This window comes from Condylostylus longicornis, unplaced genomic scaffold, assembly GCF_029603195.1.
Source record: "Condylostylus longicornis isolate FDR11 unplaced genomic scaffold, ASM2960319v2 ptg000023l, whole genome shotgun sequence".
Classification (NCBI taxonomy): domain Eukaryota; kingdom Metazoa; phylum Arthropoda; class Insecta; order Diptera; family Dolichopodidae; genus Condylostylus; species Condylostylus longicornis.
In genome coordinates, this window is record NW_026577992.1 from 692,782 (window position 1) to 718,740 (window position 25,959).

The 25,959-nt window shown below is 24.8% G+C and overlaps 2 protein-coding genes across 3 annotated transcripts in view; one reads left to right on the forward strand and one right to left on the reverse strand.

Annotated features, from left to right (window-relative positions):
* LOC129606980 (uncharacterized) overlaps positions 1–25,959 on the forward strand; it is a 124,104-nt gene that overhangs the window by 96,410 nt on the left and 1,735 nt on the right. For both annotated transcript variants that reach the window (XM_055517646.1, XM_055517647.1), the window contains 3 exons: positions 8,376–8,467; positions 8,532–8,642; positions 24,889–25,158. In XM_055517646.1, coding sequence (XP_055373621.1) covers positions 8,376–8,467; positions 8,532–8,642; positions 24,889–25,158 — 473 coding nt within the window. The remainder of the gene's footprint in view (positions 1–8,375; positions 8,468–8,531; positions 8,643–24,888; positions 25,159–25,959) is intronic.
* On the reverse strand, positions 3,857–6,050 carry LOC129606979 (hexamerin-1.1-like). Its single transcript, XM_055517645.1, has one exon. The coding sequence runs from the start codon at positions 6,048–6,050 to the stop codon at positions 3,942–3,944; it is 2,109 nt and encodes a 702-aa protein (XP_055373620.1). The 3' UTR covers positions 3,857–3,941.

Genomic DNA, 25,959 nt, shown 5'->3' on the forward strand with positions numbered 1-25,959 from the left:
TCAAACGGAAATGAGTTTCGATCGCTTGGATGTAGCTCTTTCAAGATGTTACAAAAATTGGAAAAAATTAATTTATTGTATTGCACCACCAAGTTTTTGCTCTCCTAAAGAAATTTTTTCTATTTTTAATTTTTAAATATGTAATTTGAAACTTTTTTAGTCTTGTGACTGTTCTTATTGTTTTCAAACACGATTAACTTTGTTTCTCGGCATGTAAACGTACGTAAACATTTGGTGTCTGTAATAGCCGCCCGCATATAAATTTTATATTCCTTGCACCTGGCTTTTAATGATTATTATACTTGAAATACTTTTATTTTTAACACTCTGTTTTTGTCTTCTTGTTTTATATTTTGGTTTATCAACACCCTTACGTGAAACAGCATTTACTTTCCAGTTTTTCTTTCTTCATTTTTCTTTTCTTTTGTTTTTCATTTTGATATTTTTCTTTGCTTTAAATTTTTCTTTAGTCCTTACCTATTGTTGTAATATTCTTGGAATACCTATAAAACAGTTGCGAAAAAAAATTATTATTCTTAAGAATGCATCTAAGATTTGATTTATTACGAAAATTTAAATTAATGATGGTAATTTTAAAGGAAGGTAAAATTTTGCACCTTTATTTAGCCTATATAATATGTGTTTGTATATATTATATATTTTTCGTAAGTACGTACACGTATAAATAAATTTACAGTTATAGTATTTTTGTTCGCTTTGTTTCTGTTCTTTTTGGAGTTTATGACATACGTATGCACATCTATACATATAACGATAGCTAACACATTCTGATTTTTATAAAACATTTAAGAAAGTTATTATATAAACCACAAAAACGAGTATGCAAATAAAAAAAATTATACAGTGAATATTCGGTAAAATTACATTTGAAAATATCAATATGAAATGGAATTTTTTGCTGTCAAAAAAAGAAAAGATCCTTGGGTGAACCTAAACTAAGAATTTAGATAACAAGGCAAGGCAGACGTCTGATAGCTGTCGCGAAGTAACATTAAATCAAAAAATTTATTTTAACATACGGAGTATGACATGCCTCTTTTAGAACTTAAAGCCACTAACCAAAAAAAATACTCGAATGTTTTATAATTTTTGAAGGAATGAGGTACTTATTTACTATTTAAAATAAAGCATGGCCGACCTCGTGTTTTAATCTAGCGAAAATCCCACAGAAGACTGAAGATATTTTCCGTTAATCTATTTTATTTTCATACATGAAATTAAAGAAAAAGATATAGAAAAAATATGAATGTCTAGTTTCTCAGTCCTAAGGAGTGCTCTGGATTTCTAGAGTATTTGGCCTTGAAACTTGTTTTTAGGATAGAGAATTTTTTTGTATCAAATTGATAGAAACTAAGTTTATCAGGAGAAATTTCTTGTTAAGGAAGTACCAATTTATTTTTAAATGAATATTTTGTTTTCCGAAAATTTTGAAAAAGAAGTGTTAGATTTATCATTTTTTGACTTCTTATACATGTCTTTACTAATAATATATATATATATGTATGTATTATATAATAATAAATGAACAACTAAAAAGCGTGAAAATGATAAGAAAATAAGATGAAGAATACCGAATAAATTCAAAAAAAAAAAAAACAAAATAAAACAAGTAAAATTAAATAAAGAAAAAATGTTTTGAATAATTTAAAAAGATTTATTTTAACTTAGCAACTTTCACCGTTATTAAACATTCATACATAGCAGTAGCGTTTGTAAAATATACATCAGAGTATAAAATTAACATATTTACAATGATATACATAGAGAACAAACAGTATGTGCAAATATACATATATGAGGGTGTATAACTTGCATATAAACTGTAATGTATAACGTCTTCATGCATGTGCGTGTGTATGTAAGTCAATATAGTATATGTATATTTGTGTGCGTTCATTTGTTTGAATAAGTCTTTGAGGTTGTAGTTTTGTTTTCACTTGTTGTTTTCTTCTTAAATTTTAAGTTAATAGGATGGCGGATTCATTTAGGCTAATTGAGATAAGTACTTAGATTGTGGAAATAAAATTATTATCAATTTAAAAATGTAAATTTTGTGGTTTCTCTTTTACAGTTCTTTTTTTTTTCTTTTTTTGTTTAATAGATGCTATTATAACTCGAATTTTTCATTTATTCTTTTTATAAATTTGTTTGTATTACTTGTGGTTTGTATTTTTTCATTTTATTTTTCTAATTGAAATTAATATTCGTATTTAAAATAATAATCTTAGTGATAATATTAAATCACAGGCGATAATGAAAAAGTGAATGATCTCTTTGAAGGTAACTTCTTCTCATTTTGCTCAAAAACACGTACAAGTAATTTTTTATACTTTTATTTTTGCGTTAGAAAAAAAATTTAATGGATTGAGTAAATTTATAACATTAGTTTAAATTTAAAACGCTGATAATCTTTTTATATTGTCGTCCTTTAGGTGTAGTAGATGCACCCACTCTATATATATATATATTTTTTTTTGAAAAATTTTTATATTTTAAATGATTTAAGGGCAGCCATTAAAATGAATTAAAATTTATCGTGGTTTTAAAATTCCTACCTAATATATGCACTTGCCTTACACATAATATACACTTAGACTCATTTATATTCTAAGATGATTTAAGAGGAACTCAGGAGAAAAAAGTAATTCTTAAATGTACATATGTATAACTTTAATAAAAATTGATAAAAAATTAAAAAAAAAAAAATTTTTTTTTTATTTTTCAATTCATGCAGTAGACATCACTTACTCTAAATTTCCCTGAAATTCTTTTAGAAAAAATTTAATAAAGAAAAATGTTAATAAAAATATTTTTGACAGAATATTTTTAATTAACAATATCTGATCTTGGGGAACGAAGTTACAAAATGCTTTGAAAAAATTTTGAGATGGTATTAAACATTTGTCAGTTAAAATATTTAAAAAAATAATAAGAGTTAGATTCATGAAATTTTCCAGTTGTGTGTCCAATTATAGGTCAGACATATATCCATGCAGTTTCTATAAAGTGGTTTATCAAGATCGAATACTGGTTATATAACAATGAGATCTAATTCTAGATATTTAAAAAACAAATTTTAAACTCATATTGCAAAGGTGCATAATTCGGTCGGTTTATACCGACTGAAACGTTTTTACTTGTTTTAACCTTCTAAGGCAATATAATAATTGCATTTTAGATATCGTCATGAATAATTTTGCATTTGAATGCATATAAAATATATAAGCAACATTTGAATGTTACACAGCTTTGATTGGTGGCTGTGAACGAACAGTACAGCTTAAAAATACTGAACATTTCAATTTGCAATGAAAATATTACACAATAATTGAGGCTTAATCAACTTTTTCAACTTTAAAAATTTATTATATTTAAATGAATTATTTTTTTTTAAATATTTCTTGCGGTTTTCAGTTTTTTCTTTGTGAATTATAATATAGGGAATCGTTAATTTACTCAATATTTTAAACTTTCAACTTATTTGCATTAAGTTCAGTTATTCAATTTTGAATAATCAGGTCTTCGCGTGATATGAATAAGGAATGGATTGAGAAATTAGCTGAAGTAGAATTTATACTGAAGAAATTCTTTAAATGTCTTAACACCAAAAAGTTGGCCTCAAATATTCTTTCAATGAAGCAAACCTGTTAACTAAGTATTGCATATGTTCCATGAGTGAAAATCTCTAAGTTTTGTTCTTTTAACAACATTTAGATGTGTGAAAAAATATATTTAAGAAATTAAAAAATATGAAAATTAAGAGATGAAATCAAATAATAATTCAATTTATATTTCATTGCTTTTTATTAAATTAATAAATAATTGTTCTCTTTTATATGATCGATATTATTGATCAGTGCAATTTATTTGAAATTGCAACATTACAGCCAATTTTATTTGATAGTTAATTAAAATTTAAATTAAAGGCTTTTGTAATAATTATAATATTCTGGGTCAACTTCTTTTTTGTGGAAGATGAAAGTATCATAATAGTACATGTTAGGTGTATACCATTCGGTTTCTTCAATTGGACGATCGAATGGATATCCTAATGGAAGGGTATCAAGGTATCTTGATCCTGATCCAACACCACATGTAATATATTCGTCGAATGTTGAGTATTGTTCATGTTCTGGAGCATGATATGGTGAGATGATGAAATAGAACTGTACTGGCATACCACTCTTCCAACCTTTAGGTAACATTAAACGTTGTGGGAAACCGCAGTGTGCTTCAGTCATATCTAATGGGAATTTATCTTTACCATCGTAAGCTCTCATAACCCATTGATACAATTCATATGATGTGGTACGGTCTTTAACGAAATAAGTGAAATCTTGTGAATGACGAACAATACTGTTCTTTCCAGGAACCAAATCATAAGTAAAGCTTTCCATAAACCAGAAGTTTTCGCGCATTTCATCCATATCAAAAGTGTGTCCCATTTCATTGTATTTTGGTCCTAAATACATGCGTACAACAGCTTTACCACTTACTTTGGAATCAACGTTCATTTTAACTGTGAATGGAAGATGATTCAAACGCCATTGGCGAGCATAAATTACGAAGTCATCATGTGTAATGTCTTCACCGGTAGTATAACCAAATTTAGCAACGCTTGAGATATCTGAATCGAATTTGTCGAAGTATGTAACAAGTTTATCGATTTCAACTGATTCAATTTTAACACCTTCATAGTAAAGTTCTTCACGTGTATAATATGGAAGATGATCTTTGAATTGCCAATAGTAATTGATTAAACGTTTGTACAACATATAGAAGAGAGGATCACGCATAGATGTTTCGAATTGTTCTAATACGCTTGGTACATATTTAACATTATGTTTACCCTCCCATGTGCTACCAAGAATCAATCTAGCGAAAACTGTCAAATAACGATGGAATTCCCAATGTTCAAAATCTGGATTTCCTTGCATAATATTTCCAAGATATTCAATGGATTCTGGTTTGCTAAGATCAATCTTTTCTCCACTTGGAAGGTAGATGTAACCGTAATCGATGGCATCACGAATACGGCGTTCGATGTCTTGAACTTTCATGATATCATAATAATTGTATGGCATGTAGAAGTTGAAGTTATCTTCACGAGTTGGGAAGAAAAGTCCATTATAATAACGTAAATTAGAATAATATCCAGTTTTAACAGGTAAATACCATGAGAATTCTGGGATACGTCCTAAGTGATTTGAAATACGTTCCATATAATAACGGGCTAATATTTGTTGATGTTCGAACAAGTATAATTCACCACGACGATCTTTGTTTAAACCAAATTCTTCACCTTCCATCCAGAATGGATAATCGGTATGGAAATAATAATAGTATGTATTTAAACCAATATCTTCAGTGAAATATGAAACACTTTGTTCGTCACTGTAGTACATATATCTGCCAGTATAATTCATTGGAATAATAACTTCATATTTATTTTCAACTTGTTTAAGTCCATAGAAATTATTTAATCTGTATGTGCGAGCTTTCTCAATTACTTCAGAATTGAAGAAATAGTATGGATAAATTTCATAAGGTGCAGGTAATTCCATACCATGCATATCATCACGATGCAAAACAGCAACGCTTAATGAATATACGAAAAGACCTTGATTAATATGATATTTAGCCCATACCATTGTATTGTAGAAAGTTTCCCAATCTTTTGCATAATAGAAAACATGGAATAGAGATACAGCCCAGTCACGATGTTCATCATACATGATGGAGAAAATTTCATCTTTTTCCATTAATCCATATTTGTAATATTTAACGAATTCCTTGACAGCGTCAACATTTGTGTACTTGTCATAATGATCTTCTATTTTGTAAGCCATAGCATCTTTGTAATATTGTGAATTATAATCGTATTGATCGACATAACGCAAGATTTCAAAAATTACTTTTTGTTTGACTAGAAAATCATGGTCGGCAATTTTAACTTTATCGCCTGGTGTAACGTAAGCCGTAGCACAAAGTGCCAATCCAAGAAGTACTGCAACTGTGATCGCTCTCATGTTGACTGATACCAAATTGGATTTTTGCATTTGCTTTTATACCTGTGTTCTTTAATATCAACGTTTTAATTTCAATAATTTTTATCATTTTTTTTTTCATTTCTTTTGTTCTATTTTTTCTAATTATTTTTCTTCAAAATTTTTCTCAAATTTCTGATAATTTTTATATAAAGGTGACCTACCGCTTTTTTTAATAAAATATATTATTATTTTCAAAATTATTTGATTATTATGTTGCTTTCAAATTTTGTTATACACAAGTCCGTATAATTCTATATGGACATGGGTTCTGTTATAGAAATGTTTTTGAACTTTACGAACTTTTCTTTTGAGAACAATTTGATAAGAGAAATTTCTTGTACATCAACATTTAATTTGCATTTTAACTTTTTTAATACATTTTTGAGCAGAGTAGCATAATATCATGTAATAAAACGAAATTTTATTTTGCTTGTTTAGCTAGCGCAAGAATTCCTTTTAATTTTCATCTTATATTTTAAAATTTTCTTGCTTCTTTCCTCATCTTTTTTTTAGATGTTCCGAGAGGTTTACTTAAACTTTCAAAAAACTTAAGACTAAAAGTAAATGACCTAGTTTTAACATTATTTTAAGTGTTGAAAAGAATATTTTTATTCTTTCAACGATTATTTTGAAGACCTCACCACAAAATATATACTCTCTTTCTTTTAGTGTACACTTGGTGGAAAATAATATATTTTTCATTACAATAGTATAGTAATGATGTAAAAAGTTTTCATAAAAATTATAAAATTACAACAATAAAACATAAAAAGAAAATTAAAAATTGTTGTAAAAAAGTTAACCATCGCCGCTAGTGGCTCATGTTCATAACAAAACTTTGAAACGAAAAAATAGATTTAAAGTTTCATATACATAAGTCCATTTTATAGAGAATATTATAGCAGAAGAAGAACAACAAAAAAAAAAGCAAAATGTGATAAACTTCTTCGAAGTTGCTCCTAAGAAAACAAGTTAAATAGTGTGTAACATAACAAAGCAATTATTGCACTATAATAGTTCCTTTAAGAATTTTTAAACTATAGATATAAGATCATGTGATATAATGTAAAGACGCATAAATCCTATTTTTTAATATAAATGTTTTAGTATTTTTAGTTATTCAAGACGAAATTAATGCAAATAAATAATTTTTTATGAAAATTCTTTCTTTTTGCTTGTACCTATGTACGATTTTACTTTTCGGGGTTATTACACCATTCGTATTTTAATAAAAACAACTTAACTTTAAGTTGGTTATTAAGTTCTAAAAAGAAACGCAAAAAAACAGCTCTATACTGTACAAACGAAAAATAAATGTCTACACTAATAAGATTTGTATTAAATATAATACAATATATAGTACGTTTGCAATTTCTAAATATTTGACAAATTATTAATAAGACTAAAAATTACAAAGTCTTGAGGAATACAAATGTTTGTAAAATTGTGATTAGTTTTGGAATTCCATCGCAGTTATTTGGTTTTGCAAATTGTCCATCCACTTTATATCTGACTTAAACTAAATCAATATTAATTTGTAGCTACCATCAGTTGTTTAATAAATATATTTTTATACTATATAAAAAAAACGCCTCAACTTCATTATTTTGCATTATATTACTTGAAGACAAGAAATGTGCAATAATGCGCAACGGAAAATTGGAATTTAATTGAAAAACCAAAAATTAATTTTTTTGCATGTCTGACATAGTTCCTTATAATATAACACTAGGTATTTTATATAAAATGTGCTCTCGTATTAATTTATAATAATTTATTCTAATGGTAAGCCTGATTAAAACTATGACACAACTAATGACGTAATCGAATTTTAAAGAAAAGTAATTATTACCTAATTTCGATTACTAACATTTATTTTTATTGGCGTTATTTATTCAGTACGACCCTGGTATTTTATTTTTACTATAAAACTATTAAATACTTATTACCAAAAAATCACCTTCGAAGAGATTATTCACTTTTTTAATATCATTTGTGAATTTTCAATGCTATCGTTATCACCATCCATGTGACTATTAAAAGTGGCTAGTAAACATAATGGCGCTCTGTGTTCATATTTCTCCCAATATTTTTTTATTTAATCTAGAATATCTTATTTCAATTATTTTGAATAAAAAAAAAATATTTCAGAAAATTAATTTGTGATAGAATTTTAAAAAAATATATAGGGTTTTATTTTTCATTCAATAAACATTCAATAAATTATTTTATTTAATTATTTTTTAAATAAATGTTATTTACTAATGCTTAAATTATTTTTCCTTCCATTACTTTTCCACACAGCATTATGTCTGAAAGACTTAAAAATATTTGTACCAGAAGCAGTGATTATGGGAAATGCTGCAACATTATCATGTCAATATGATTTAGAACAGGTAAAAGGCTCCAAATATTTTAATTATGAAGAAATTATTAAATTTAAATTTTTTTTACTTATAGGCTGCTTTATATTCTGTACGCTGGTATTTCGAATCAGAAGAATTTTATCGTTATGTACCAAAGGAAACACCGCCAACACTTGTTTTCCCAGTTTCAGGAATTAATGTTGATGTAAGTAAATTTTGGATTTCTATTTTATTCCTATATTTTTCCTAATAATTGCTGGCTTTCTAAGTAAAATTTAATTTAAAACTCTAACTTCAAAACAGATATAAAACGCAAGTAGTAAAAAATATTTAAAAAAAATATTTTTCTAAATAAAACCATTTTCCAATTATGATATGAATACGGCCAATAAGTTATCAAAATTTTTCTAAATATTCTTAATTGAAATCATAGTTTCTTAAAATATCAAAATGATATCTTAATTTAACAAAACAAATCCTTTTAAATTTATTTAAAAAACTTTAACTTTTAAATATAATTTAAGAGAAGTTGAGTAACTCGTTACCTCTGCTATTCTACATTTTATACTTCTCTATTTAATATAAAATATTTTCTAAAACTTTTATTAGAAATTATTAAGACATAATTGAAACACTCCTTAATTCTTGGGATGTTGTTTATGCTACAATATTTACCCACCTAATTATAAAAATCAAAACAATGAAATACCATAAATTCACTGTTGATGGTGTTCCAAACTCTACAGGGAAGTTATATAAACCTTTTCATTCTCTAATTTTTATTTATGTATATATTATAGAAGCCATTTTTTTCATAATTTTTTATTTTACCCTAAACATAATTTAGCGCGAAGTCAATTAGGGAAATTTAATTCTAATTGAATTACCTTTAAAACACAGAGAAAAAAATAAAATAAAATAAAAGAAACCACACAATAATGTAAAACTCACACAAACACACAAAATATAAGCAATTCAAACAAGCTCAAATTATCTATATAATTATGTAGATACGCATAGATATGCCATATTACATAATTAGAATATAATTTTGTGTAGGCATGTTTTTATGTTAATCAAGAACTTTTTTAAATACTCTTTTTTATTATTGAACTAATTTTATGGTGAATTTCGAATTTTATTTATAAATGATCTCTATACAATTTTATTTAATACCATAACCTGTTAGGAAAAATCAACTACAATATTTATAAAAAAATTTTGTCCACAAAATTCTATTTCTATATTTAAAAAAAAAAATCTGATGTGTTCAGCACATGACCGACCCCAATGTGTATTGTTTAGTTTAATGAAGATTATGATATTATCTTTAAAACACTTGTTTCCAATTTTAAGGAAGTTAGTACGTTTTTAGTTAACAATAAAATATAAATTTGACTCTTACTAGAGTTTATCTTTGTGCCATTTGAATTCCCTCAAAAGTTCAATAGTTAGTTTCCGCAACAACCAAAACTCAGATATTAAATTTCAAGCAATTCAACTAATTTTAGTTCCTTAAATATTTTAAAAAATGAAAGTCGACCCCTAGTTCCAAAAGTTTTATGTGTCCATGTTTTTATCATTCCGAATTTATGATTAAATTTTTATGTAAATTGACTGTTTATTTCTCTTTATATGTGCAAAAATGTAAGATCGAAAAGATTCATCATCCCTCAAAAATATACGAAAACCAAAATAAACACACATATAAAATTTTATCAAAATCGGTTCAACCATACTTGAGATACACGCGTGCACTGCACACAGGCCGAAAGATGTGCTTAAAGTATTTTATTTACACCTTCCTACAGCGAAGAAGTGCTTTCCTACCGAAAACTCAACATCCGAAATTTGTCTCCTTGCCATCACATAGCTTCCCTTATTCTATGCAATGCCGGTCGGTAAAATGTGTAAGCTATGCTAGAATTCATATATATATATAATATATTGTATAATAGGTAGGTACTGTAAATTGGCATAGAAAAAGGAAAAAATATAATTGCGTGCGGTATCGTGCTGAACATGCTAAATTTTTTTCTTTGTTATTTTTCTGCTTTTGTAAGTGATGAAAAACAAATTAACAGAGCAAAAAAAAAATCGAGAAATTGTGTAAATCGTGTAAAAATGATTTAAGCGATTCTTTTATTTACTTAAATGTTAGCTAATAAATTACTTTTTTTTTTTCTTGTTTTTTTGAGTCCTCAATTTTATAAGTCAGTAGTTGCATGAATGATATTTTAAATTATCCTGTAAACTAAAATGTTAACATTGGGGGTGGGGGGGCATTGTATTAATTAACGTTTTAGAAATTAGTTGTAATTGCCATTTAAATTGTTTTCTTTTTCTTTATTCTAGATTTCATTAAAATAAAAAAAAAAACGGAATAATTGCTTCGATGTGCAATTAGAGCCGAAAAAAAAATTAAAAAAATAATTTAATGTTTTCAAAATAATAAAATTTTTGATGCAAAATAAACTTAAGCTGATTTTCAATTTAATTGAAGGTGAAAAATTTTCTTTTGTTTTCCAAAGTAATTATTTTCATGGTTACTTACGAGGTTATAGAAATTCATACATGCTCCTTTCTAATGCCTAAAATATTTTTATAAAATCTTAGAAACAAATTTTAAACAAAAAAATGAAAAAGATTTTTTTTTTTGAAAAATTTGTCCAAAATTTTTAAGGTCATTTATGTTACAATTAATTTTAGTAAAGTCAAAGCTAACGAAATTATTAACAATATTTTCTAAAATATTTAACTATGCGGAAATTCAATAGAATATTTTTTACGGTCAAAAATCACAAGTCTTCAAATAAAATTTTTGTTCTATATATGAAATTTTGTAATTAGTATAAATTACTTTTCAATTTGATTCTTTTGTATTCAAAATATCAAAGTTAACTTTAAAATAATACTGTAGTTAAAAAAAGGTTTCTGAATATAAAGTCAATTAAGAATATTGAACAAAGGAAGAGGCAAAATAACCAAATTAACAAGCGAACATTTTTTCCTCATTGCATAGAGAATAATTATTCACCACGAAAGATTCAGGATTTAAAATATTTCCTTAAATGTAAAAATATGTTACATGTTTTTCGGAATACAATACACTCTATTAGAATATTTTTGAAACTCTATTTGAATTTTGCGTACTATGTTTTCCCACATTAAATTATTATTATTATCTTTTTGTTTAATTTCCAAAATAAAATTCTCTTTAACCTCTTAAAAGAAGTCATAAAAGAAAGTAAAGTTTTGGGAAATTTTCAAAATATTATAAATACAATTACTTAGTTTTCAAAATATTATAAATACCTGACTTAGTTCTTTGACATTAAAAAAAAGTTAAATAACGCACTATTAATCTTCATTCTGAAAACCTTAAAATTGTTATGAAATGAACTCAACCACACACTCTAATATTATTTATGATGAAATTAACATTTAATATCTTTGCAACCTACCAACACATTTTATGCTTTTAAAAATTTATTTTCTAAGTAGAAAATTTATTAGATCTTTAGATTAAATCTCTAAACATTTTTCAGTCTCAAATTTTTTATACTTTTTTCTTACATAATATCTAAGGCTGTAAAGAATAATTTCTTATATTTTATCGGTTGCTGAAACGTCTGCAATAATTATTTTTACCTTATATTTTTACCTAACAATAGTAACACACAAACTCATATAATTTCCATTTAAAAAGGGGTGTCCAAAAAGCAAAAATAAAACAAAAAAAACAGAAAATATTATTGCCTTTTCAACGCCAGCATTAGTTTTATTTAAATACAAAAAGAATAAAAACAGAAAAGAAAAAAAAGTAAAACAGAAAAAAGGATACTCTAATTAAAAGACTTTAAGGAAAATGCGTACAATATAAAAGAAAAAATTAATTTTAAAACAGAGTGACAAAAAAATGGACCCTAAAAAGGGAGAAAAAAAACGTAACTTAGAAAACAGTTAAAAAAGTGGACGATTGTATAAAGAAAGGACACACCAGTTTATTTTTTAATAAATACTGGGAACGGATTCAATGAAGTGTTTTTCAGTTCCTTTCCACACTCATTCATTTCTTACCCAATTCTTTTGGTTTTTATCAGTTTTTTCTAAATAAAGTTACAATCAGTTGAAAGAAAAACAATTCAACAGTCGTTTTTGTTTTTCTACCTTAATTTTTTACTTCTTTCCTTTTAAAAAATCTTTTGTGCTTTTTAAATTTAAAATATAAGGGTATAAGAAATTCACTATTCGTTTTTAATAGTCGTTAATTCAGTGTTATGTTTGTAATTTAACACAAGTTTTTATTTTGGGTTAATTAAAAATGAATCCTGGTTGAATATCGTGCTTTTTATTAGCCTCGCACCAGCTACATAGGAATCATGAAGGGTTTCTCCTATAAATTTTTTAAGCATTTTTTCAAATATTGCAAGCGCAGTGACTTGCTTCTTCTACCGCGACCATTTTGGAACTTTAAAAAAAACAAAATGGCCGTTAAAATTCAACGTTAGCTAAATAAAATCCGCTTTTTAATATTTTTGAGGTGGTTTTTCTTCTAGAACAAAGATTGAAAAAGTCTGAAATTTCGGTAGAAGAAAATTTTTTTCCATCTCCACCCGCTCTCAAGTTATCAACTCACGAAATTTGTAAAATCATTTCAAAGGCTGTACAAATCTTTCATCCCAAAAGTATGCAATTTTTGAAATTTCAGTATATGAATGATAGTTATTTTAATAGTGTAGTAGGTATACAGATTGTTTTTAAAACCAGTATTTTCACTTGTTGAAAGGAAAAGTGCTATATTACAAACCATAGGTTTGACCCAACTTTATACATTTTTCCTTTTTATGTCATAAATTATATTTTTCATATAATTCATCTGCATAAAATTTTGAAAATTTTTAAAATTTCACAAAGCACAAATTTTCCAACGTATTTTCTTTTGGTAATTAAATTAAGTTTATTATACCAGAATGCCTAAAATATCATATTAATCTAATATTATTTGAAATGAATTATATCAGAGCAAAAATCTTCGACAAATGATGGTAGAAAATAGGTCAACTCAACCCTGTTACGTAGAATCATTGCTAAACTCAAATGTTATTGTTCTCAATTTTACATCAAAACTAAAAAAAAAAATCTTATAATTGACTGGATCAATTACCAATAATTTTGTTACGCTTTAAACATTATTGTTATTATTATTATTTTAATTCACTTTTGCTCCCAGGACAATTTAACCCTTTCATTTAAACAATAAGAAAGAAAAATGCTATACTTATATACACAATATATTGGGGTATATATTTTTTAATTACATATTTATTTTTTGTGCATTACATAACATTATGTATGTATATATTTAAATTATATGAAAAAAAAAATGTTTTTTCTTGCTGAAATGTTAAAAATTAAATTTTTTCTCTCCTTGTCAGTACTTTTTAGTTCAGAGTTTATGTGAGTGAATGTATGTACTCGTATACATTAAATTAGATTTCCTTTATTTTAGTTTTTCTTTTTTTTTTTTTCTGCTACCTTTTTAGGTATGAAAAATTTTTGCCTTTTTCAATTAAAGTCCTGCTGGGAATGTAATTAAAAATAATTAAAACCAACAAGTGTTCGGAATACGCAATTTGTCACAAAATGAAAATGAAAGGAAACTTTCTGTAGTTTTATTTTTTTTTTTTATTTAATTCTTATTCTTTGTTTTGTTCTGATCTCATCCTTGTTTTTCTTCACAATATTTACTGCCTATGTATATATACAAAGATATTTATATGTATCGAAAAATTATAATGAATGACAATTAAATGTAGACAAAAGAAGTTTATTTTGGGCTCCCGATATTGACTGAAACACGTAACCGTAAAAGAAAGAATATAATAATGAAAAATTTGGTTTTTTACTTTTGTTTTTTTTTTCTTTTTTCAAAAAGGAAAGGACTGGGACATTATAATTTTTATATTAATAAAAAAAAAATGTTTAAATTTTAAATTAAACATTTTTGTTTTATTGACAAACTGTTCACGCATTCAAATTAATAAAAGTCCATGAATATTTTAATATTTTTTTGTGTCTAATTATCAAATATCTGGAAAACAAATTTTATTCAGTCATTCCTCTCCTCTGTAATGAAACGAGTAAATTTAACTAATTTTTCGGAATATTTTCAGATTGTCCTTCCTTTATAATTTTACTTCTAATAAAATCTCCTCATACCATTTAAATCAGAGAGGATATAAACTAAATAGTCACGGTAGGGGATTTGAAAAAGCTTGTCAAGCATAAGAAATACATTGGGGGTATAAACTTATTGCGTTTTATATAATAGTAAATACATTTTTATATACTTACATATGAGTTTTTATGTAAATTGTCAAAAATTTTTAAAGTATTCAATATTAGCCATAAATAAATTTTTTGTAAAATTCTTATAAGAAGGGTGGCCTACCTCTTGGCTTGTAGGTACTCAAATTTTTAAATATTTAAGAAATATTAAATTTAAAATTCAATTTTTATGTACAAAACATGATGACTTTCATAATTTTACTCAACCAAATTTAATTATATTGCATGAGTGCATCTGGCTGCGTAAATATTCTAATTAATATAGAAAAAAATTCATTTATAAAACAACATCCGTATAATCCCACATATCTAATTTATAAAATCTGAAATATTATATTGTAAATAAAATTCATTATTCCGCAATTTTATGACCATTTCTCTCGCCTTACTTTTAATAGGAAAGATAAAAAAAATAAAAGTCACGTATAGTTGTTGAATTTTTTCGTTTTTAAGTTGCTTTCTTTTTTTTTACAAAATCTCTATTCATATATACCTACATGTTTCGTCCTTTTTATGCAAAAAAAAATATAAAAAAGAAAAATTTATTTTTGTGTTTTTGTTTTTACTTGCATTATTTTTTCACTTGAACTGCTAAGAGTAAAATTCCGCCGTACATAATTCCATTATTCATCATTTTTTTTCTTTAATTTATATAATAATTGTGCAAAAATAATTAAAATGAGTATTTAAAAGGGCGTTATAGTTGCTACTGTCATTTATACAGATTATAAAGCAGTTAATATAAAATTTTAGTAGATAAAGCAAAAGTATTTCAAGTATAACGAAAATATGTGGGTAACCAAAAACCAAAGTATTAAAGGCATATATGTATACAAATAAATATATATAAAATTTACGCTTATAATAATATTATCGAGAAACGATAACAATTAAAGTTATCTAGTGGGATTATAGCAAAAACAAAATGAAGCTTTTAGATTAGATGAGGATAAAAAATTTTAGCAAATTTCCAGTAATTTTTTGTAGTGTGTTTAAGATTTTAAGGTGAAATTCAAGAAAAACCTTCTTCTATCTTCTAATATTCTTGCAATTTTAAAGTTATTCTGAAAATTTTACGATAATAATAAAATAGTTCCCTATAACCTTTTACTAGTTAAACTACTCATTTAATTGCCTTTAACTCTTGAAATACATACAAATTTCAAGTTCAATTCTGAATTACTTCAGAAAGCTCCTCACTGATTTAAGTTAATATGAACGGTAATATCGTCAATAATCATTATTATTGGAAAAAAATAAAAGACAGAATATCCATCCATTTCGAAACAAAAAAATATTTCCCGTATCTTTTAATCTTTACCCTTACATTTTTGTTATATAGGAACGTCAATCAAATAATACCCAATCCATTTGCTTTATAATATAACCATATAATTTAATATTATGTATAAGACAAGGAAAGAATTTTATGTTTGTAAGAGTTATAAATATAAAAATGAAACACAAAAACAAAAAATAAAATAAAAAACCATTAAAATATACACAACTTAAAGTGCATGTCCTTTGAACAACAACCAGAGTGTGTTAAATAAAAATTAAAAATTATGAAGGTCTCAGGGTATTGTTTTTCGGTGTAATTCCTGCTTCCGTTAAGAGCAATAAATTTTTCGATGATTTTTCTTTTTCTTGCTTCCTATTATTTTTTTTTTTTTTACTTTATTTTTGAAACAAATAATTTTATTTTTTTTTTCTTGATCTCATGCTTTTTATTTCCAATGTTTTGTTCACATTTTCTTTTATATTTTATGCTTCTGTACGTATTTTAATGTGCATGCGTTTATATTTTATGATTATATTAAATAAAAAAATATAAATTATATTATATAAAGGAAAAAAAAACAAAACATGAAAAAAACAAAGAAAAAATTTAAATTAACTTTTCTTAATTTAGCATTTTTTATTTTCCAGCTTTAAATAATAAAACATCATGTTACAGTATCGTAACGGTACATAAATATAAAATTCAAGGACATTTTTATACTAGAAATAAATATAGAGAAAAAAAATTGCAATTCTTCTCTTTTAATTTAATATCCTTGAAATATTATTCACATTTTTTTTATTCTTCTCGTTTTTTTCTCTTTCATTTTTTTATTCTATTCTTAAAGTATGCAGTTTCGTTTTTATTTTTGTTTGCTTTCATTTAGAAATAGTGTATAATAAGGATTATTAAAATTAAAAAATTAATTTTTAACTCTTTTTTGTTCTGTTTTGTTTTTTTTTTCTGATTTAATTCAATTAAAATAAAACTCTTGTGATTGAAAAGTGTTAAGATATTTTTAATTATTCATTAATTGTAATGAAAACCGAGAGACATTTCAGTACTTGATTTTCTATCAAAAAATTAAATTTTATGTTAGAAGAATGCATTTTTTTGGCCAATTTTCATTGAAAATATTTTATTAAATACTTTGTATAAAATAGCGTGGCATTTCAGTAACTCAAAAATAATTAAATTCTCCATTAACAGTAAAAATCTATGAACAAGTCATTATTTTTGTCACTATAACATTAAAATTTTAATTTGTCACTATTACATTGCAATTTTGTAAAATATCCATATAATTCGGCTCTCTTCATTCACTTAATAAATCATTTACTTTGTCGATTCGTAAATATTTCCTAACTTGCAAATATTTGTGATGTTAACAGCTTGTCTTCTTGAAAATCTGAATGAAAAAATTTTCAAAATCTTTTCCTATACTTTCGGATTGTTTTTGCTACAAAATTTCACTTTCAGGTTAAAAGAGAGCACTGAATCTCTTCAGCAGTAAAATTTCTTTCCAAAGTTTGAATATTTGGGTTCGCTAGTCGCCGGAAAAAAAAAATTTTAATTGGTCTACTGTAAATGTCCTTTAAATTTCTACTTTTTTCTTTCTTTATTTATAAAGAAAGCGAAATGATATTACTAGGACTTCTTAATTCACTCAATTCTCTGAATGTTTTTCTTGCATTTTTGCATATATAAATAGTAAACACTTAAATGTATATACATACACTTACTTACCAGAATCTGCAATATCACAATAATTCTATACTAAACTGAACGAAGTGATTGCAATATCACTTCAGTGCATTTTCTTAGATTTGACATAATAAATATTTTTTTCTTTTTATACATACGAACTGTAATTAAAATGTACACAAATATAAATATTGTATATGTATGTACTAGATGTACAATACTACATTTTGAAAATCTCACGGTTCTACTCATAGTGAATTTAAACAAAAGTTAATTAAGGATTATCGTTTCAGAAACATTGAAACCGGATGTATGTTATTTAATGTTATGAAAGCTGTGATTACATTTATTTAATTAGAAAACTAAAATTAAAAACAAAACAAAGAAAAACAACAAAATATCGTATACGTTGTAACAACACAAGATATTGAAACGGTGGAGATGAGAACTTGTGCACATTACGATGAAATAAAAAAAAAATATTTAAATTTTTACTGTGGTTTCCAATTTCAAAAGGATTGTTATATTTATTTTGAATACTCTGATTTGGAATATTGTTCAGAAATTCTTGATTAACAATTTTATATTATAGCACGTTATAGAATAATAATGTTTAAGTATTAGTGAGAAGCTTATAATAACCAAACATTCTTAGAGTAGGTTAAATACCCTTTCATATACATTTTTAATTATTGAATAATAACCGCGTTGTCGGCAGCCACGCATTGTTGCATTTAAAGTGCAATTATTAAAATTTATGAATTTAAACCTTAAGTTTTTTTAAATTGACGCTACTCGCAATGTACAAGAGAAAACAATGTATTTAAGTGAATGGGACCTAAATCACCTAGATATATTTTTAATTCTGAAATAACATTTAGATTAATTTATATTTCAAACATATTATATGCTTAGATACTACTAAAAATAATTTAAGACATTTATTTGTGAATACGTTTATCCAAGAGGCCCTTTGTGCAGCTTTTAAATTACTCATTTCCCGCAATTCAATAACGTTCGGTTTACATTCTGCTAGCTTAATTTCTTTATATGTCTAATTGCACGTTTAAAATGAAATACAAAGTTTTTAGTTCCTTCAAATATTCTTTCACATTCCGCCCCTTGTAGTACTCAATACTGATAAAACTTGACAAATTAACCTTTTAAAGAAAAAAAGCCGAAAATAAAAAATTCCAAATATTTTATAAAATTTTTTTCGACGAATGTATGACGAAAATATGGATTAAATAATTAAGCAGTTCCATGAGATCAATTTGATTTCAACAAAACGTAATACTGTTATTGGTTATTGTCCTGGAAAAATTTTTATTCAAATATTATACAGTTTAAGTTTAGCTTAAATTTTGCTCATACTACTTGAAATTTAACTTTATAGATGTTTTTAGCTCATTTCTTATCGTTATTTTATCTAAGTTTATCCGGTTTAAATTTTTCTTGCTTTTGTTTTCTAAATTAGGTGCAGTTTTCATTTACGACAAATATTTGAAAATAAATGTTCTGTGAATGGTGTGATATTATTTTTTATTGTTATCCTGTGTTTCTCTAAAATAGTTTTCATTTCCAGATCTACCTTCACATACAAATATACACACATAGAAAATTTATTATAGTCAGCTAACATAGAAAAAAAAATAAATAATTTTCTTTATTTTTTATTTCATCTCTTTTTTTTTTCTTTTGAAAGGATCCAAGGGAGGATTATATATCAAATCCAGAAACAGGATATAAAAAGTTGTTGCCGTATCCACTTAGATTACATTAAATATTTGTTGCAAGTTCTTGTTTTTTTTTTCCTGCAATTTTCCTTTTTTTTTAGTTTGTTTTGCTCATGTTTTAATATTTTTTACAACAAATCTAAAATGGCCACAACATTATAAGGAACTGAGAAATTTTTTGTAGTCTATTTTTTTCCTCTCTCTCTTTTATTTTTTTTATTTTTTTTTTATAATTTGTTTCTGTTTTGTATTGCAGTTAGTTATTTTCCTTTGGTTTTTATTAACGAAAAAAAAAATTCTAACTTGCATAGAGTATTGCAGTTTATGATTTCCTTTTTTATATTATTAGATAAATAAATTGCGGTTATATTTCCACTATCGAATAGTAGCTACTACACCAACAAATTAAAACTGTAGGATTTTAAAATTCCCATTTTCCCAAGTTCATTAATTTATTTGATTTTATCTTGCTAATTTGAGATTTAAAAAGCGGTTTGAATGTTGAATATTTCATTCTTCATTATTTTTCTTTTGCAATTATAACAAGTTAAAAAATAATGTCAATAGAGAAAGGATTTAATATTTTCTTTCTGATTTTTTTCATAAATTTCCTCATAGAGTTAAGAGATACAATATTTAATTTGAATGATAGAAAAATTAGTAGAAATAAATATGGTAAATTTTGTTCATTTTAGAAAACTTCCATTTGTAAAGTTGTATTTTAAATTAAATTTAAAACAGTTTTAAAAATGATTTCTGGAAGTTATTATTAATTTATACTGGATTGCAATGTAACTCTTATCGAACTCTTTTCAATATTTTTTACTCGTCCTTTATGGTCATGCTGTCACTCATGTACAAATTCCCTAAAAGTATGCAAGAATTATTTGCAAAGTCTGTTGTAAAATAAAAAATTGCTTTTGTATTAAAATTAAAATTTTGTAATTAAAAATACTTTTATGTAGACATTACAGCTCTAAATTTTTATATATATATACGTATAATATATGTATATATAATTATTATTTGAAAAGAATACGGCAACCAATTACCATTATAAAAAGATTTAATTATACCTACGTATACTATACAGTTAAAAAGTATGTCAAGGTATCCTTTAAAATTAACTCCAAGAAATAGACGATCAATAATAATTAGTTTTTTACATATAAAGAATAATAATTGATAAGCAATTAATATTTAAAAACTTGTTTTTTTTAAGTAATTTGGAATTCATAATAAAGAAACGCTAAAATCACTCAATATCGTGATTTAAAAATTTAACATAATTTAAAAATTTTCAAAAAAAAATTTCATTTTAAAATTACTCTAAAGTACAAAATATATTAATATTTACAAAAAATTGAAAAATATATTAAAATTTATTACAGCCATATAATTATATCATGATATTTAAACATATGTATATAGTTTCTTTTAAAAATATAAAACAATCATCATCAAAATTGTGTAACTAAATAAATCTGCATGCAGTATAATTATTATTGTGAGAAGAACAAGAATTCTATTATAATTTAGTCGTGAAGGAGGAATATTTATGTATCTACCTATATATACATAATATATTATATATTTGGTATTGTATTCCTTACCACAATAGATGTCAACAATTTTGTGGCTAAAATAACATCTCATTTAGTTAAGTGATAATATATAACATTAGATGTGATTCTTAACTTAAGAAAATTTGTAAAATAAGGGATTCTTGGTTTCTTTTTCTTTCTATATTTTTTCTTTCTTTTTTTTGGCTTTTTGCGCAGAGAAACCAAAACTCTCAGCTTGATTTTGGTTTTGTTTTTTTTTTTTATGTGTGTGTTTTGTATAAGAAACATTAAAACCTAACAAAAAATTATAAAATTAATATTAAAATCTAGGATCATAATTATTCTGCTCTATATATGTAAATACAAATTTTCAGCATTTACCACACACAATATATGTATAATATATATTAATATGTACATACTTATACACACATATTATACAAAAATAATTTAATGAAATTTGTATTTGTTGCAAGAACAATATAATTACGGTGTTATCACTCTTCCCCGTCTCTCAACCAACTCAATTTGTTTTAAAAATGTTAATTTTAATGGTACTACTACGTAAATTTCCTGGTACTTTAAAAAAAAAAAAACAACAATAACAAAACTCAAAATAACAAAGTGGAATATACTTTTTTGTTGTTGTTCTTCTTCTTCCTGCGAATACTACTATTGTTATTATATTGCTACTATTTTATTGCTAATGATTTCGCTGCTGATAATTATTATTGTATATAAACTATTACTACAATATTACTTACATAATATACATATTGAACATACATATATACAATTATTATATATAAACAAATATGCAAGGATCAAATTCAACAATGTACAAAATATAATAAAAACACTGATGATGCAACACTGTGAGTAGAAAAAATTGGAAAAGAAAAAAAGTAAAACAAAATGGGGTAAGAAAAAGAGTAAACTAAAAGAAGAAAAAATATATGTATGTTGACATTATGTATGGCATCTAGTTTGTGGTATACGTGGTAATGTAGAGTGGCTTTAGCATACTTTATGTCTTAACTTAGTATTATGTATATAGAGAGTATATCTACATAAATGTGAATACATATATAGTGTACATAATATATGCGAAAACAACATATTATGTTTATATGTTCAAAAAGAAAAAAAAAATTTAAATGAAAATTGTGAAGCCAACATCAAGAGGGATGTGTTGTTTTGTTGCTTGATACTCTCATGGATTTTATGTTGCGGAGAAAATATATTTTACCAGAGCTTTGGTCGCATCCTTAATTTGGTATTATATGAATTTAATTTTTTTCTTTCGGTTTGTCCTTATTTTTTCTTTTTTTCTTTTTTCATATACATATTTTTATATTTAATATAATATTTTTATTTTTTGTTTTTTATTTTGTAAAGTATGGAGGAATGTTTTACTTGTCGCTTCATGTTACTCTTTAATGTAATACAAATTATGCACATATATATTATCTATATGTAGGTTAAAAAAAAATTTACATACAATATATAGTATATATTAATAATGTATTGCAAAAGAAAAAAAAAGAAACGTGTAATGACTTTTAAGGTTGTCATTTTAACATGCTGTAAAGGAAGCATGAAAAAGAAGAAGTGCTAGGATTTAAATTCAAAAAAAAAGGACATACTATGCATACATTTTTTTTCAATATAAACTTAAAAATTATTAAAATTTATTATATTTAATAAAAGTGAACGTTATATAAATAATGTCTATATATATTTTTTTTCATTTGAAGAATAATATAGAGCATAATAATATACACATATAATATTAGTGTCAATTATGCATATGTGATTTTGTGTGTATTAATATTTTAATTTATGTAATTATTTTACTATGATATTCAAATTATTTTCTCAATTTTTCTTATTTTTTCGAAAAAAAAAAAAGAAAATTGGCAAAACCTCAAAATTTTCGTTAACCATAATTACATGCCGTTTCGTATTTTTAATAAATGTATTTTATGTATACAAATGTTTTTTTTATATATAAATTTATATATTGTACATTCCCACACATTATATGAAAATGACTTAATAATTTCGAATGGAAAATTGTGTCAACTGCAATAACAATGAACAAAAATAAAAAATTGAAAATTAAAAGTTGCGAATAATTTACATTATGCAAATAATAACAAAATTAAAATGAAAAGAAAAATATATATTAATTGAATTTTGAATCATAATTAATTTGAAATAATTTTTAAAATTAAATTTATGTAGAGTCCTTTTTTTTCAATTTATTTAAGTTTTTTTAATTCAATCATTTTTAAATGAATAGCGCGCGATAGAAGTTATTGTTAAAAAATGTTGTTAAAGTTGATTAACAAATTTAGAGTTACATTAAAACTGTCAATATAAAGTTCGTGATTTGTGAGCTAGAATGAATAAAATGATAAATGTGGGTACTTCTGAATTTCATTGTATTGAAGAATTTTTTCAATTTACATAGTAAAGTTTTTAATATGAAAGAGTTAATACAATTTAGTTTTAAGAGAACTGTTTTGTATTAAAACTCAAACTTATATTTGCAACTCTTATTGATCTTGGAATTTCACTATAATTGTAGATTTGTATAACCAGGACAACAGTGCATCGCGACTATGAATAAGGATCTATTGTGCTCCCACCCTCTGAGAGCAGGGCATGCCCTACAATACACGCTCGAAAACCATTCTCCTTATAAACTGAAACCAACTCCGCTGCCATGAGAGCAAAACTAACCCTTTTTAATGGGTGAGAGCTTCACACCCCCCAGAGGGAGGTTTACATTGGTCTGTCGCAATCCCAAAAGACTTCTCCAACGCTCCGGCTTCTATGATTCTTTTCTTATTTCCTAACGAACAATATTTATGAAGTTCGATTATGCAGAAGAACTCCGGTCCAAGAATTCATTGAGCTTCTCAAGCCAGCTTCATATAAAAACTAATTTTACAAGTTTTTTTCAATTTCAAAATTTATAAGGCAGCAGTTTAAATAATTTGAAAAAATGTTTTATGTGGTTTTTGGATGTGCTTAAAACACAATTTTGGATTTTACTTTTCTGATATTTGAAACAAAATCCACCAATTATTATTTTTAAACGTTAGCTTCTTCATACTGCCACCACCCATTCTAATTAATATTAATTAAATTTAATCTTTTTACATGTAATAACCTACATTAGAATTCTTTAAAATACAAGCATATTTTCGAATTTATTGTTATAATATTCTAAGTGTCCAGAAAATTAAAATGTTAATTATTATATAAATATTCCAAATAAATAAAAATAAAGATAATTTGATGGGTTTTACCAATAATATCAATAAATTTTATTTAATGGAATACTTTATAAATAATCTAAATAACAATAATATAGATTACGCCTACAAATCTATTAATTGTTTAATATCACTTAATTAAAATGAAATATTTTCAATTTCGGTAGCAATAAAAGGAGTTTTAACGATTTCATTTTAATAACAAAGTTGTTTAATAAATTAAAAACAAGAACATTAATTCACAATATTGTCTGGGAATCCTTTTTATTATTATTGTTTGTAAGAACAAGAAAAAGAAATATTTTTTACTATTACAAATGGTTGTTTTACAAAATTTCTTACAAAATACAATTTTATTATTTTAGTTATTCAAAAATGAAACACATTGAAATTTAATGACGTTAATTTTTTTAGAAAAGTTTAATAAATCTATACTGCAAAACATTTTCCAATAAAATTTTTCGATTTTCTAAAGTACTTTATATTTTGTGTTATATAATTTATTTTCACTATTTTCTCCTTATAGGTGTCATCATCAGATGCTACTTCTGTTACTCTAAGAAGTGTTACACGTGAATTATCTGGTAATTATCAATGTGAAGTATCAGAAGATGCACCATTATTTCATACAGATATAAGATCAGCGCATATGCAAGTAATAGAATTGCCGAAAGAAGAACCGGTCTTACATGTAGATAAAAGACTTATAAGTTCATTAGATTCATTAAAAGCTACATGTACAGTTGGTGCTTCATATCCATCAGCAAATTTTACTTGGTACATTAATGCCAGACGTGTAAGTATCAATTAGTTTTGTTGCCATATTCGATTCAAATATAAAATTAAATTATAGGTTTTTAATAAATTTATATTTTGAATTTTATTTAAAATGCTATGGAACTTTACTTTCATATCTGCTCAGCTGATTTTTTTAATTTAATTTTTTTTCATTTATTTTTTGTTTATGTTATATAAAGTCGTCAAGGTCAAACTTTGAATCATATGGTTTTCGTATTTGATTGAGTATCTTGTTTATTTGTGGTTGAATTTAAAAGAATTATTCAGCATAATAAAAAAAAATATGATTTTTTTAATAATAATTTTTATACAATCATATTTTCAATTTCAAGGTGACTTTCATCTTGATCACTACATCACTGTATTAGTAAAAAAGATTTTTTTTCTAATTTTCGTTATTAAAATTTTTGTGATCATAATTTGTTTAGTAAATATTTTTTTTTTGAAAAAATGATAACACAAAAAATTACTCATAACCAAATTTAATTTTTCGCAGATAAAGAATAAATTTCAAATAGTTATGATTAGAGGTTGTAAATAGTGCAGACTGATGGTGACAATGCATTTTTGTGTGCACTTAAAATGAAAGAATAGATTTGAATTTTAAATAGAAATCCGATTTTAGAAAATCCTTAAACTTGTGCATAACAGGGGAAAGTTAATATTTTATGCTTGATCTCTCGCCCTAGAGAATTATTTTAAGAATTTTAAATAAAATGTGACGGAGGACGACTAAGTTTTTGGTACTATACCAAAATAATAAGTAAAATTTCAAGAAGAGAGTCGGTAAAAGTACATT